This window comes from Apteryx mantelli, chromosome 18 (assembly GCF_036417845.1).
Source record: "Apteryx mantelli isolate bAptMan1 chromosome 18, bAptMan1.hap1, whole genome shotgun sequence".
Taxonomy (NCBI): domain Eukaryota; kingdom Metazoa; phylum Chordata; class Aves; order Apterygiformes; family Apterygidae; genus Apteryx; species Apteryx mantelli.
This window is the reverse complement of record NC_089995.1, coordinates 16,345,281-16,361,656: the sequence shown is the minus strand read 5'-3', so window position 1 is coordinate 16,361,656 and position 16,376 is coordinate 16,345,281. Positions and strand designations below refer to the sequence as shown.

Below are 16,376 nucleotides of genomic sequence, written 5' to 3'. Positions count from 1 at the left end.
TAGAAAAAGAGGTCTCTCTGCCTATAGCTGGAATCCTGTGAGATGTCAGCCTTGTGAAAATAATGCGGAAAGAAGCAAAACTGGAATAAGAATGGGAAAAATCTGAAGGCCTTACATCCCACAGAATTCAGGCAGGTTGCTTCTATCTCAGCAGCCTGTAGCCCTCATGAGTCTGGAAATTTCTCACCTCTTAATGCAAACCAGCTAACTTTTTCCTCTGGTAAAAAATAGGATTTGGCTTGTGGCACAAGTAAGATTGTCCTTCTTTGTTCATTTGCAGCATTCCAGCTGGGTACAGTTTCTGCATTCTTGACTTTACCAGAGTTATTTATTGGTATTGCAATACCAATATCAGCAAGAGTGGGGACTCACTGTGCCAGGCACTACATGTATGCACTAAAGGAGAAGATGATCCCTATTCCAAACCCAGCACTGATTTCTGTTCCTCCAGACCACACCCACCCCCATCTAGGTAAGGCATCTTCTGTTCTTATTTAATTTCAAGGAGCTAAAGTGGCTCTCTTGAGCACCCGGGTAATAGTAATCAGAATTTAGAAGTATTTTTAAAGTAACCACCTGGCTCCCTGAGTGTTTCACTCCTCATTAATTGAACATCGCATAGACAAGTATGTCCATTCTCCAAAAACATCCCTTTCTGTTAAAAACTGCTTTCTCCTCATTAGACTCTCTGCTCAGTGCCACCAAGAGAAGTGATCTCAAACCCTTGGATGTGAACATGGCATCTCTGCATTGAGAAAAGGATGAAATGCAGTATGAATTTGCCTACGTTTAACATGTTTTGGCTTCCCAGTTAACACTGCATCTGGATTTACGCCAGACTGAAGTTACAAAACGTGTAGACATTACTCACAAGAGGCAAGGCCAATGCTTTAACATAACCTCAAAGTTACTGGCAGAACAAAGCCTATTTTTACAACAAAAATGACTTTGCTAAACACATTTGTGTTACGTGAATTTGGAGACCATGCATGAAAGTCACCGAGGCCTCTCTCAAGTTTTGATTCCAGGTTAATATACATTTCCCTTCCTCCTTTGGCTTCAATATGTAGTTTCCCTTGTGACCTGGCTGGAAAACGTGTGGTTGCTGGAGATGCTGTTGGATTTCCTGGTGAAGGCGAGTCGTTTTTTCTTCTTCCTCCATGGCAGGCACAGGAGTGTGAGAGTAGAGATGAAGATCTGTCGGAAATTTGCAGATACCAGGTTGTAGAGTATGGGGTTGATTGCCGAACTGACGTAGAAGAGGACATTTGTCAGCATGTAGAAGTAGTGGTAGAAGTTAAAAAGGAAACTGCAAGAACAGACAAAAGATAACAATCTAAGTAGCCTGAGGAGAATTGAGATAATTTAAAGCCACAAGTGTGAGAAAAACACAAGCTAAACTTCAGCTAACCTTTCTTGGTTAGGGACATGGGCTTGGCAATGGGTGTCAATGCATGGTCCACCAGGGAAACATCCATGTTTCCACCTGGGGCTGGCCAAACATAGGTCAAATGCCTCTGCAGAGGTCTTGCCTTAACCCCTAATAGTTAGAAACTTAATTGTGCCTAGGACCAGGTGTGATATTTACCTCATCCATCCATTTTGTCTTCAAAAATAAACATGCTTGAAACAGAAGAAAACACATGGAAATTTGTTTGTCATGCATGTGTCAAACTTTAGCTTGACTTTTCTGGCTCCAGCTCTGTTCTACAAAGCCGGTGGAAGAGCCAAGATCTCGTAATGGGTGTAGCTATCTCCTCCCGCCAGGCAGTGAGAACTGCATCAGCTCGTTTGATGGGTTCCTGGATTGGGATTAGTTGGTATTCTGGGATGGCATGTTGAAGACAGCATGCTTTTTCAACCTATGCTGACCATCAAAAGACAATATTTTCAACTAGAATTGGTGGAAATTTTTTCTTTTTTTTCTTTTGGACATATATTTTCTTGGGAAATATACTCTCATGTCTTTAAAGGATTTTCAGGGTTTGGGTGAAGTTTTGTCAGCCCTTCCAGTAAATTTGCCTGTTGTCTCTGACTGCTGATGGACCTTGGATATCCTCATACAGCTTTTAAAGCCAGGGTTATTATTTTTAGTGGGAGAGGAGATTCTGTTTCAGTCCCGATCCGCACCTTAGTGACCTAAGGCTACCAAGGTCTTGCGAATGGTTCTGAGCTGGTAAAGGGTTTATAAACAACTTGGGTCTCATTTTCAGGAAGATGCTCCCCAGGATCATTTATCTCAGTGGAAACTGCAGGCCTTTTGTTAGTCTGAGCAGTGTCTAACAAAGGATAAATCAGCTTGTGCTGGAGTACATCACCAGTGCCAGACACAGCCCGCCCAGGACTGGCAAGTACTGGATGGCCCATCCCAGCTCTTACAAGCAGAGTCTCTCTATATAGTTGTAAAGAATTAATTTAGCAAAGATTTCTCTTCTTCAGGGGCAGGCACATGCATTTATAAATGATTATGTCAAGCTGCTGCAAGCTCTTATTAGCCATCATACTGATAGTTCACCATTCATAATATGCTTGTAAATTCAGTGTTTTCCTAAAATCACTCTTGGCTTTTAAAAGAAGAAAAAAAAATCTGAATGCAACCATTATGAATGAATTCATACTAACTGCTGACAAAATTCTCTACCCCTCTTACTCAAAGCAAATGAAGCCGTTACATAATTGATTACTGCTTTAAGTGCTTTTCATATAGAAAAGCAAACAAGAAACAACAGTTTGCCCCAGTGAGTGCCCAAAGCTCTGTTTTCATGCTTAAGTGTAGAGTTTGTTTTTTACTACGGCTGGATGTACAATTCTATTCAGTAGACTGCTGTATGGTAAATTACTATTATTTGTGCTTGGAGTTTATGAAATTTTAATGTCTCTGTTGATCTGCTTTTTGGTATTGTAGATGTTTTCTTTTTTTCTTTTTTCCTGTTCATTGCAGGAAACAGACCCTGTCCCAGAGAGCACAGGGGATGTAACACTGTGGGAGGATGACCGTATGGAAGGTCACATTTTTCACCAAACGCCTCTTATGCCGTCTTCCCCTCAAGTTCCCTGGGTGTATATTCCCAGACAGCGTTAGCGCTTAATTGCGTATTCAGAATGAATGGGCAGTTCTGCGACTTCTCTGCGTAGGAACCTGGCCTGACACTGCAGAAAGGCTGCATGTAGCCGAGATGACGTTTGTGGGCACTGTCATACCCATGAGCAATGCCTGTGCATTCGACATAGGTGTGCAGTTGTGCATAGCCTGCTATCCCTAAGCTCTCCGATAACCTGGACATTTTCTGCTCAGTGACAACTGCTAGTATTTAATTTTGATTCATTGCCTCTAAAACCAAGCAAATAATCTACCCTAGACTCGGTAAACAGTGCAGTTATTTTCCCGTCTGTGTAATCTCTCCTGTCACTTAGAAAACGTAGCATCATGGAACTAAATCGTGTGTTGACATGAGCTGTTCCATCCTAGGGCCAGTGATGGATGTTTCTGTCACGGAGACAGCAATCCACTGTATAACTCCCCCCCAAGTCCAAATGTCATTTTACCAAGGACTGTCACAGGCGAATATTTGTCACTGTTGTTAACAGGGGACAATTCTGTGGTCTCAATGAAAGCAGCAAGGGCTGCTGATGCACTTAAGTTCAAGCTAATGCTTCCTTCACCCACATCTGGGGGATTTAGATGTTAAAATGAAGACTGTAAATTTGGCTAGTGATCCCAGTAAGAAATCCAAGAGAAGAAACAAAACAGCAATTAGAGGGCTGAGGCTCAAACGCCTCGCGTGGAGAGTGTCTGTGCGCTCCCATCCCCTCCTCCAACTCCAGGCTGTGAAGCGAGGTGCTAAGGGCCCGGCCCCCTCCCTGTCCCAGAGCGGTGGTGTGAGCGTGGGTTTCATGTCATGACTCACTCTGTCCAGTGACTGGAGGGGACGTAGCAGAACATGAGCCGCCGTATGTGGTAAGGGAGCCAACAGACCACAAAGGCAATCACCACAGCACCTGCAAGGTATGAAAAGAGTCCATTACTTTCAGTGTGCAGTTCTTCATCTGAGGTGAAAAGGGGACCTGTCTGTGTGCATGTTTATCACTGCAAACTGTTTGTGGAAAGCCTCTGTTTTTTCTTACGTTGCTGCTGTGCAAAGCATTAATAAGCCTGAGGGACAGCCAGCCTGGCTGTAAAGACAAGTACAACAGAAATCAGAGAAAACAGATATAAGCATAGAGGCAGTGACATTATGAACAGAAGATACACTACAGATAAACAACTGCTGATGCCTAGTTCAGATTCTGGCTAAAGTAATATTGGAGTGTGCCTGCATCTGCCCTTGTGGCACTAGTATTTTGTCTAAAGTGCCCACAGAGACAGTTAGTATATGTTTTTCATCCCAGTAGGCAGGGAATTGGGGACACTATAATCCCATTAGTTTGTTAGGTGAAGCTACATCCACAGCACAGAGCCACTGATTGCGGTCCCCACGGTGTTTGGGATTCTTAACAGCTTCAGAAGCTGCTTCCTGGGGGCAGGATTGTCCTTGCGTTCTGCGTTTCTGCAATACCTGAGTAAGGAAGTGCAAGATGTTTGGGTCTGGGCATTGCCATAATAAAAATGATTAATTAGAAAGGTAAGCAGAGAAAGACATTATGTTTTTCTTTCCAGATTCTAGCTGAGCAACATCAGACAAAGGAAAATAAAATGCAACATGAACTAATTCTGAAGGATAAAAGCCCAGTTGGTAGATAGATTTTGTCAATCTAGATTAAAAAGTAGATAAATCAGGCAATCAAGGGAAAGATGTGTTTCCTTTTGTAATATGTATTTCAACCTCTGTATGAAATGACAGGATTCTGCAGAATCCAAGCAGGAAATAAAGAAATCTCAGTTAAAACATAATACAATAAAAGTCATGAAGAAAATCAAGGCTAAATAAAATAATCATGTTAATTTTTTATCCCAAATTTGCTCTAGAGAGAATAAGGGCCACATCACTCTTGTCCTTTATGTGACCTGTAAAAGGATAGGAAGCAGCAAAGCTCTCTCACAGGGGAACATACCAACAGTTCAATGTAGATTTGGTACTTAGAAGCAAAGGCTGTTTTTCCTTCTGCCTTGGGATTGAAAAAAAGAATTGCTGCAGATATATTCCAAACCCCATTCCTCTCCTCCCCTGGGGACTATGCCATAACTCAGTGGGAAGCAGGGTAGCAGCCTTGCTTCCCTCGGAGAACGCAGCCCACGAGGAGAGCCTCTGGCTCTGGTTGTGTCTCCCCATCGCCATTACATAGCCGAGAGGCACAAGGAGGCTTCAGTAACCGGCCCTGACAGTGGTGTGCAGTAGGGAGAAGGGTCTGTGCCCTCTTTTTGTGACTGTCACTGCTGGAGGAGTCACTACCGGATTTGTATGGAGATTCAAGAATTCCTGGAGGCCTTACTTCAGCTCCGCGTGCTGTTTCTTTTACAAAACACATAAACGCAACACTGGAGATGGCTGTATTCCTTTAGTATCAGGCTGCATGAAGTATGAAAGCATCTACCAGGAATGCTGAAAAAGCCATTTATTTGATAAAGTTTAAGGCAACTGAAGAGATGTGTTTTAGAAGGAAGGCTAGAGGGTCTGCTTTCATTCTCTTGTCCAAGTAATTCACTATTTCTATCTGAATATTTTTGGCTGCTATGTGGTCATTGTGATCACAGCCGTAACTCATCACTACAGGGCCTGCAGCTCTTCAGCCAGTCTAAAAAGACACAATCAAGCGAATGAATTTGACCTGTGTCTGATCCTGCCCCAAGGAGCTTTGTTTTGAACTTCAAAGGGGACAGCCCCTAAATGAAACATGGCATGGGAGAAGTGGGAAGTGTCGCTTCAGGGGTAACAGAGCCGCGATGTCCCCATGGGGATGCAGAGAGCCCTTCTGGGACAGAGAGGGTCAGAGCTGGTCCAGCTTGCCAGCGCCGTGGAAAAGGCAGCTGCACACACAAGGATGTTTGGATAATTTTTGCACCAGCCTACACACACTGGCACTTCCCAGGTGCTTACTACTGCATGTAAGTCTTTAGAAACAGCATAAGATGGATTCTTTCTGGAATAAATTTTAACAATCCTACACATCTGGCTGTTAAATTTACCAACATGTTAATTGAAAGTGTTTTCCTCCTTGTAAAAGACCTATGCTTCTGTAGCTTGGAGAGTGTTGTGCCAAATAATATGGAGGCACATCTATACCAGCAAAAACACAGATTGAGAAAAATAACTGCTTAACCTCAGCAAACGAATAGTCAATTAAGTAATCTGTGGTAATTCTGTAATATTACATGCAATCACTCTGCAATTAAAACTCTATTAAACACATAGCTAAGTGCATCGGAGACACTTATGGTCTGATTTTAAAATCCCAGATGGTAGCGTGCTGTGCTGTATATCAGAAAGGATTCTCTGCCATGTATTTTTGTACCGCGAGCCTCTGTGCTGCTCAGATTAGGAGTCCCTGACCTGTGTTTGTCACCCTTAATCCTTATGTTTCAATTTTATCATACAAGGGATCAAGCAGATTTAGGGTGGCAATTCCGCCCTACTGGGTGCCCTTCCCAGGGATGAATTTGAAATGCGGGAATGTGTTAACTGTCATCTAATGCTGAGTGAAAGTGCTCTTTTCGCAGACACCTGGTGCCCTGTGCTGCTGTCTTCCACCTCCCTGAGCACATGCTTATCACTGGAAAGAGGTAAGTTGTAAAACTAATGCTGGACAAAGTTGCTGCCAAAATTTCTTATTGCTGTTGTTGGCTCCTAGGACCTGTTCTCGACCATCTTGAGGCTTCACACAGGGGTTTCTTCAGGAGGGTAGGGATGAGACGGGGCAAGCCGGCTTGGTGGAGCTGAGCACTGCCTGGGCAACTCCTGGGGAAGGGCTCAACCCATTCCCATGGAGGGGAGACTCTCCAGAACAGCGTTTGCAAGGTTGGAGAAGATTTTCTGCCTCTGTTTTGGAATTAAAAGAAATAAAAGAATCGGTCACTTGTTTGCTTCTACCTGGTGGCATCAGTACTGGAAGGAACATGGCTGCTTCCCACCCTCTGCTGACCTGGTCCTGCATCAGCTGCACCACGCTGAAAGGGTGCATGTGCATTCACTGCATCAAAACCAGGCACTTCTGCCATTTCTCATTAATTAAATCATTGCTTGCAAATGTGGTCTTAATAGAAGCAGGGCTGGCTCTGTGAACTTCTGATATTTCCCACATTTGAGCAAGTGAGGTACCACATGGCGACCCAAGGCCAGGGCCTGCGGGAGCAGAGAGGGAGGCAGTGAAGCCCAAGAGTACGGCGGCCACCTGGAAATGATTCTTCTACATGGCTGGATTTTCATTTCCCTTCTAAATCAAACTTCCAGTTTAGAAGTATATTAAAATCTGAATTATTACATCCTGTGGCTCTATATTTTGTCTTATAATGGCTCTATTTTCTGTCTGTTGGAACTGAATCCCAAGTAAGAAGGGAGCAAGAGAAGAAGGAGGAGAGGAGGAGAGACGAGCTATTGTTTGTTTATCACACAGGAAGTCCTGCAGAGGGAAATATAAATTTTGAGTGACGTCTTTTTCATTTTGCAAAAGGTGATTTAAACTATGCCAGTCTTGATTTTCAGACTAAACTGGATATGGAAGCAATCCTAGAAGTTAAATTATATTAGATTACACTGAGAATTTTATTTTACCTTGTGTTTATCCTGTGGTTATGGCTGGGAAACAGCCTAAATGACCTCACAGGCCTTTTCCATGTCTAACCTCTCTGAAAAACTCAGGTTGCATAAGCATGAACGTGGAGAAATAAATCATGCGTAAAAAGGCCCTGAAAGGTGTTTGGAGGCTGGCTTAGCTGAGTGCAGGAGCTACAGCGAGAGGAGTGATTTTTGACCTCTGTCCTTCTTCAGGGACCATCTGAGGCCCAAAATGACTCATAGCACTGGAACCGCCCCAGGGGAGAAGGGGCTGCTGGAGTAGGATGCCTTGGGCAGGTGCTTTCCTCCCTGCCCTGCCTCCTTCTTCCCCTCCGGGTCACAGCAAGTCACAGCTTTGGGGCCCTGAGGCAGCCCTCCTTGAAGACTCTCCTTGGGCCCATCCTTTCTTCTCATTCCTTCAGGCCAGTTTGACCAAATTACTTCTTTTTCTCTGCGTTGCAAGGGGAGCTGTGATACATACAGCCGGAGAGCAGCGTGTCATAACTTTTGAGCAAAGGCAGAAGCCGTCTGGCTGTGTATGCCCCATCTGAATGAAATCTCTCAGTCTTTTGAGTTTCGCCTCATCAGCAGTCATGTGTCTCCAACACCGCTCAAAGAAGGCACTCTCTTTCTGTTACTGAATAACATGTAAGATTGTGTCACAGTGCTCATATCTGGGATTTGCATTAATACTGATTTCTGGAGAGACAGTCTTTGTGTATTCAAAACTTCTGGGTTTTATATGCTTATTTAGTTGATGCCATTACAAGAGAATCTATCACAAAGGGCAACAAATATCACTGTGCCATTTGATATGACAGATGGTAAAAGCTGGGCCAAGCGTAGACGTAGTTGGCACTGTCTAGTTAAACCTCGAGGCGCTGTTTATATTAACATGATGCAGCACCTGACAGGTCATAGGCAATATTTATACCAGCAGGCCCCAAATGAGGGATTATGGCAGTTATAAGGGTGGGTAAAAGCCTAATAAAATTAAAACTGCATATGTTGGTATTTGGGTCACAAGGCTGCAGAAGGATCTCCATAAAAGTGGGTAACAACCAGCAGAGATTGGGGACCACCGATAGACACTGATAAAGTCCAGGGAAAAAACAGCAAGGCAAAGCTGGGAATAGCGATAGGCCTGAGGCACCAGCTCCCTTAGATACCGCTGAAGGCACCCAGCATCTTGCTGGTTGCAACCCCCTAATGCTGTCGTACATGTTACTCAGCAGTGTAAACATTACATTTAAGTCCTTCATTTCCATTCCTAGCAGTGAGAGATCTGCTTTCTATCTTTCCATATTATTTTCCTTCCTTTATTTTCCTACTGTTAGAAGATTGTCTCATTTTTGTGTCTCTTTTTTGGATTAAGGTGTGGAAAATCTTATTTCTTTTGAAAGGACCCCATTCCTCTAAATGCACATTCTTTAACTACAGAGAGACAGAACAGTGAATAGAAAAAACTTCTGTCATGAATAAAACCACTGTATTTCACTCAGACTATATTCTCCCATCCTGATTTTCAGTGGCTTCAGCTGACACAGGTTTGAAAACAGGTATGAATTCCTGCCCCCTCTGGCACCATTGAGGCCTGGCTTTTGTCCATAAGGAACAAGGCAGAAAATTAAGATTAAAAGAAATTTTCAGCATTGGCCCCAGCACAGCAGCACTTTCTTGCTGACCCAGTGCAAATGGGGGAGTGTTCCCCATTTCCTTCAAAGACGATTAGTCTTTGTCTTTGGGAAAAGAAAAAAGAAGTTGCCTGATTCAATTTAAACTTCATCTGTGTCATTCTCCCCAGGGACATAAGGATGCTCTTAGGGAAAGGAAGAAGAAAGAAAGAAAGAAAGAAAGAAAGAAAGAAAGATTCCCCTTTGAAGGATAGAAAAGACCTCCTGTCTTCTTCTCTTGAACCAAAAGCCTCTCATCAGATTCAAGCCTCCTTTTATTCAGTAAAATCAGATATAACCCAAACTGGAATCCTTTGCAGTTCCCTTCTTTCCCCTTGTGTGTTGTTTCATGTGTCCCCAGACTGTTTCTGCTTGCCGGTGGGAACCCTGTGCCTGTACTTGCTGCCTACTTTTGAAGTGACTAAGGCCCTGGCCAGAACTGATGTTTGAAATTGCATTAGTTAGCTTTTTAAACACTCTTACAGACAGGGTTCAATACCTGGAAAATCTGCTTGCTGGGCATGACCAGCTCTAGGGCTCTGTTGGAAGATGCAGCCACTAGAACCCAAATGCCCAGAGAAACACCTCCCCAGCTCGGCTTGCAATGCAACCAAAGCAGCACCCAGAGGAAAGCCTCTTGGGAGGTGAGAAAAAAGGGTCTCCCTGTCCGAAGAGGTACAACCATGCTTGCATTTCTGCTCTACAGTGTGTGTTTACACACTGCTCTGATACTGTTTTCTTCTGTCACTTGGCAGGCTGTAAAGTAAACCTGCAAGTACAAACATCTCTGAGAAACATATACAACTGTTATAGAGCTAATTTATCCTCTTGAACTTCAGTGTGACACTTCAGCTGTTAAACTCAGTTTCTACTCATGCTTAATGTCACAAGGGTTTTGCTGAACTCCACTTGGAGTTGTTCAAACTTTTCATTAGGGATACAAACAGTCATTATGAATTTAGTTCCTTTCTTGTGAAGGAAATGATTCATGGACAAATCTGATTTCCTTAGAATATATTAATTATGAAAGAGAACTGTTTATGTGCAGATTTTCAGAGGTAGGTCTTTTGTGAGTTGTGACTGCAGAATATTAGCTATTCCTGTTTGCTGGATGGTTGAGCTAAATCTCATAGCAGTATCCTCCTCTTCAGACGGATAGCTCAAACTCAGAACATCAATGAAGAGAAATGAATGAACTCTTCAGAACATTTTTTCAGAAGGGAAATTATTCATGCACAAGTTAACAAAACATGTAGGATGCATGGATACTTCATTAATACCCGGCTTTTGACTAGTATTCCTTAAAGGAATGTAGATACTCCAATCTCATACTTTCAATTTTAAAATTCTTAGAGGTTCAGTAAAAAAATAGTGTTTGGCTCCATCTTCTAAAAAGAATCTTATTGAGGCATCACTCAGCTGTGGAAGACTGAAGGTTAGTCTTTTAATTGGTTGAACCTCTCTAAGTGCTTTACAATTGCTTTCATTAAGCAGCTTTTGTAACAGAGCAAATGTTACGTGGAACTGATCACATTTTAATAAGCTTAACCAATGTCCATCCAGGGACACACAAAACCTCCCCTCAACGCCCATCAGCTTGTCTCAACATTGTTATCAGAGCTCAGCTTGTGTCATTCAATAACTCTTTCTTTCCATTCACTTAGTAGCCAATCTGACAGGCAATCACGAAAGTGATGAAAGATGCTCAGAGGACAGTGACTTCTCTTTGCATTTGCTGAATGGGCTGCAGGCTTGTGTGTGGATTGGGGCAATTAGTCCATGTCGCAAAGCCATCCCTTTGGAGAAGGCACGATGGCCAAATAGTGCTTTTAACCTGAGCCAAGCTCCAGTATGTTCCTATTTCTGAGCAGCTGCTTTGAAATGCAAAACTGAGACCAGAAAAGATTTATATTGCCTCTGTATGTCTGGGTATAGTATGCAACGATTTGGACTGTGCATGTGAGATTTTATATGCTGAAGGCTGCTTTTTATGAGGGGTGTGTATGTGTGTGTGCATAAGATCTGGGACTTAGTGCTGTGGTTTGGATTTATTTAGGAAGTTTTCTACCTCATGAAATGATTGGTATATGAGGATATGTAATCAGAAAAGATTCACCCTTCCAAGAAGCATCACTTAGTGCCAAAGAGACAGCTTTTCAGTACTCCTGCAATATAACCAAGGAATAATAAAGATTGGTGGGAGCTTTTAATAGGAGGAATGGAAGGAATATTAGATGGATGAAGGAGGATTCTCTTGGTGGAAAAGATTTTCAGCAGCAGTGCTGACAGAAGCTGCCCAGTTACCCTCACAAAAGAGCTGGAAAGCTGCCCATTGCTCAAGCTCCAAATTTGGAGCCTTGCACCTGGTGAACACCGGAGCGGTGAGGGAATTGCAATCAGAAGTCAGCATGAGTAATGGATTAATGAGCTGGCTCACAGGCAACAGGGCTGACATGTTCCTTGATCCCCATCTCCCTAATAATTTTGTACACAACAAAAGTCAGAGCCAAGAAAATACATAACCGCTAGCAAAGAGGAGGAAGATGGTGATGTGGAAGCTTTGAATGAAGCTGTTAGCATGACCACTTTTAGCTCCTGTTTTGGTGTAAATAAATACATTATCTCATTAGATCTGGAGGAAGGAAGGTGTTTACTGCTCTGCTGTCAGTGAACAACTCTGCACACCACAAACTGCAAAATTTCTTATCTAAGCACTGGTTTTGTGTGCTCTGACACATAAAAAAAACCCCTTGCTTTTCACTCTTAAAAAAAAATCAAGGTTTATGTGCCCCGTGCCAAAGTCCATCTCTGGAAATGGAAAATACTTTGCCGACTGTGAAGCTCTGATTTTATGCCAACAGTTTTATTAGCGTGGTCACGCGTCATTTTTCCTTTCCCTCTGTCTTCCATAAACTCTCCTAGGCTGGGTACAGAGTTTTGGCTACATGGAGCCCAGGATAAACCATGGATAAACCACATTTATTTTTGCTACTTTCCAGACAGCTGAGAGGTCTGGTTTATTAAAAAAAAAAAGTTACAAGGAACAGATGACAGAAGTAAATGTGAATCAAGCCCCTAGTAATTGAGCGCATCTGAAAAATGAAATGAAGCCAGACATGATGTAAACACAAAACCGTGGCGGATTATTATTAGATGGCTCTTCCTCAGCACAACCTGCAGGAAGGGAGCCATGGCCCTCAGCACTCTGCCTTCTCCTCAGGGACAGGAGTGCCCTCCTGCTGCCGGGGTGCCGCTGAGGCGTGCGGGCGCCTGCACCTTGCACCTGTGCCTGCGCCTTATGGAAACACCTCACAGATGTGCCTCATGGATGCACCTCAGGGATGTGCCTCAGGCATGTGCCGCAGGGATGGGCCTCAGGGACGCACCTCATGGACGCGCCTCAGGGCTGTGCCTCACAGACGCTCCTCAGGGACGCGCCTCACAAATGCACTTCATGGATGAACCTCAAGGATGCGCCTCATGGACGCGCCTCAGGGCTGTGCCTTACGGACGCTCCTCAGGGATGTGCCTCATGGACATGCCTCATAGATGCGCCTCATGGACGTGCCTCAGGGGTGTGTCTCAGGGATGCGCCTCAGGGACGCGACTCAGAGATGTGCCTCATGGACGCAGCTCATGGAAGTGCCTCAGGGGTGTGCCTCATGGACATGCCTCAGGGATGCACATCATGGACACGCCTCAGGGACGTGCCTCATGGATGCACCTCAGGGATGCGCCTCAGGGACGCGCCTCAGGGATGCGCCTCATGGACTCGCCTCACAGATGTGCCTCAGGGGTGTGTCTTAGGGCTGCGTCTCATGGATGTGCCTCAAGGATACATCTCAGGGATGCGCCTCAGAGATGCACCTCATGGACGCGCCTCAGGGACGTGCCTCATGGATATGCCTCAGGGATGTGACTCTCAGACGCGCCTCACATCTGCATCTTGTGCCTGCGCCTCACACCCGTGCCTCACACCCGTGCCTCACACCCATGCCTCACACCTATGCCTCTTGCCCATGCCTCACAGCAATGCCTCACACCTATGCCTCACAGCGATGCCTCACGCCTATGCCTCACACCCGTGCCTCACACCCGTGCCTCATGCCCGTGCCTCACAGTGATGCCTCACACCTGTGCCTCACACCCGTGCCTCACACCTGTGCCTCACAGTGATGCCTCACACCCGTGCCTCACACCCGTGCCTCACAGTGATGCCTCACACTCATGCCTCACACCTGTGCCTCACAGACGTGCCTCGCAGACTCTTCCCAGGGTCGCGTGCTGCCACATCTCACCCACTTCATGGCGATTCTGAGTCCCTCATTTTCACAAGCGTTTCTGGGCCTTTGCAGTACACAATGAAAGCAAAAATTTGCCCGGGGAAGGGGAGAGCTGAGCTCGCGGTTCAGAGGAAGGTAGGCTGCCTCTCCGCGGGCCTGGCAGCGAGGGACGTGTTCCCGAGCCAGCCTGGGGAACTGCGCAGGCTGAGGCGTCTCTGTTATTATTCATGAAGAGCTCGCTCTCCCCGACGTTGAAAGGGTATAAAATACTAAAAGGACAGAGAGGGGTGTGACATGTTGTGGCTAAAGTGAGAAAAGGCAGCTAAATGGAAATAGGTGGAGACGTTAACAGGAAAAGATGCCTTTAACACCTGCAGGCCTAGCGCCCTGAGGCAGGGTCCCGGCACCATGCAGCTATTTTGGATACTATTTTTGAACAGCTTCTGCTCTTTCATCTGTCATTTTAAACTTCCGGATACTTTGGTCTTTTCCTCATTTTATTTGATGAAGACATCCAGTATTCCACAGTACAAACCAATTCCTGGGTTCAGGATCTTTTATTTAACCTTAGTCTGAACCAAAGCTCTGCAGAAAAAGAAAGAGAATAAAGCCCTATATGAAAGGCTTAAGTTGCTATTGACTGAATCATTAAAATGCTGTGCCAGTTTTGCTTTTGAATTGATTGGAAAGCTCTTCCTCAGAGAGTCTGTATGTGTGAGCAGGTCTGTTGTTTAGCTTTATATATCAACGAACAAAGGCAAAAGGAAAAGATGATTTATGATTACTCTAATTGAGGTTGTTTGGATGAATAAAAAAAATGCTCTCTTTCTGTCTTCATCCACATCAACCACAATTTTGTCTAATTTCTCCATACACTTATGAATAGCCATGTGAGCAGTTAATAAATAGCCATTTCTGCTCACAGCTATAAATGTTGTTTGAGCAACTGCAATAATTGCATGTACATATGTGAACCCTTTATTGCATGTGAAATATGTATGAAAGTGTTTTCCAGAGCAGGGCTTGGGAATTTGTCTGAAAAATGCTTAGTTAGCCAGTCCTCAAAGGGCTGCAAAATTCAGCCAGAAGTGTTGCAAAAAGAGGCTTTTTCTTGAAATTTCTGATGCATACTAATTTGGTTTGGGACAAATAATGTCTTTCTTGTGCTATTTTGATTAGGTTAGAGTCTGCAAACCATTGAGTGCAAAATATTATGGGAGCAGATGAATTGCAACTCACAAAAGGAATCCCAGAAATCAGTTCTGGCCCCCAGCACAGATCACCAGGACAGGCAAAAAAGTACTGTGTTGCTCAATCCCCTTTGTCATCCATCTCATCCATTTAAAAATTTCATCAGCCCAGTGGGATTCGAGGAGTTTTCTTTACAAGTGCAAGCCAAAAAAGAAGAAACCAATGAAGAAGCAGAATGAAAGAGGGCCATGTGTGTCCCTTGAGAAATCTACAGGGTTACAGTTATAGTGAGACATTTGGCTCCCAGGAAAGGGTACAAATCTGAGTCACCTTCCTCCACAGCCAGGCACTTGACTTTGGGAGAAGCAGGGACCTCTCCCAGCATGGTCAGAACTCATCGGGAGCTACCAGCCATTGCCTATCACACATTGGTCCTAATGTTTAGCCCTATTTGATATAATTTTTAGAGTAGTGTGTTTATATGGCACTATGTAGGCTGGTTTTGGAAGCTTTTGGAGAGAGAAGACATGCAGTCTGCTGCTGTACTAATCAGAGCAACACAGAAGATTCAGATGGATTGACCCTGGTTATGTGCAATGCAGGAATAAGTGAATTGTGTCACTGCAGAGAATACAATGACGGGTTCTGTCATTGTCTCACTTCAAGTTTTCAAGTATGCAATGAAGTAATCTCTGGGTTATTATAAAACATCAAGTATATGGGATTATGTGAAAAATGTTTTGCTAGCAAAGCAACAGAAAAGTGTGACTTTTTAGAGAAAGAAAAGAGTGACATTTTAGCGTTGTTTCAGATTTCAAACAATTGGAAGTCAGAGTTTTGAAGAGGAGAAACATTAAGAAAAGACTGAATTGATCAAAACCCTTTTTTTTAAATCTGAGTCATTTGGTCACATTTCTTTTCCAACAGAGAGAGGAGATTTGAAATCTGAGTCAAAGCTATGATTGTTTGTGAGAAACTCTTTTCTTCTATGTGTATATCTTCAGAGGAAAACTGGTTTTCCGCACACCTTTAACAAAGCAGAGAACATCTTCACAGCAGTTCTTTTTCCTTGAGTGCAAGGGAAAGAAACACATCAACACTGTGTTTTGAAAGTCTCCGCTTATAACAACTGAGAGGAGTTTGTGTGTCTAATTCACTGCGGACAATGTTAATCTGGCTGCAAATTCTGTGCTATGAGTCCACTCTACAGGCAGTTTGGAGCTTTTTGAAAGTTTTGCATATATCACTAAATACAGATCCCACATGAATCTGTTAGCAAAACTGGAGATATCATTAAACCGACTTGGTATTTAAATTTTGATTAATGAAGAGCATAGCTATACAGGATGACACTTACATACATATTTAGCTCTAAGCCTGTAGTGAAGCACTCTCTGGAAGAGGAATGAATTTAAGAATATGCTTAAGTGCATTTCTAAATTGGGACTGTAGCTAGTTATTTCAAAGCCCTTTGCCTCTCCCCTCAGCTCCCTGTTTTTTTTTTGCAAAAAACACTGCCT

General features: G+C 43.8%; 1 protein-coding gene across 1 annotated transcript in view; it reads right to left on the bottom strand.

The window, feature by feature from the left end:
* Positions 1 to 999: 999 nt before the first annotated feature.
* The window catches only part of NTSR1 (neurotensin receptor 1), a 64,277-nt gene continuing 48,900 nt past the window's right edge, over positions 1,000 to 16,376 (bottom strand). The window contains exons 3-4 of the mRNA XM_013959890.2: positions 3,909 to 3,999; positions 1,000 to 1,309 (exon numbers count right to left, since the gene is read on the bottom strand). Of these exons, the coding sequence (XP_013815344.2) occupies positions 1,060 to 1,309; positions 3,909 to 3,999 (341 nt within the window). The 3' untranslated portion in view covers positions 1,000 to 1,059. The remainder of the gene's footprint in view (positions 1,310 to 3,908; positions 4,000 to 16,376) is intronic.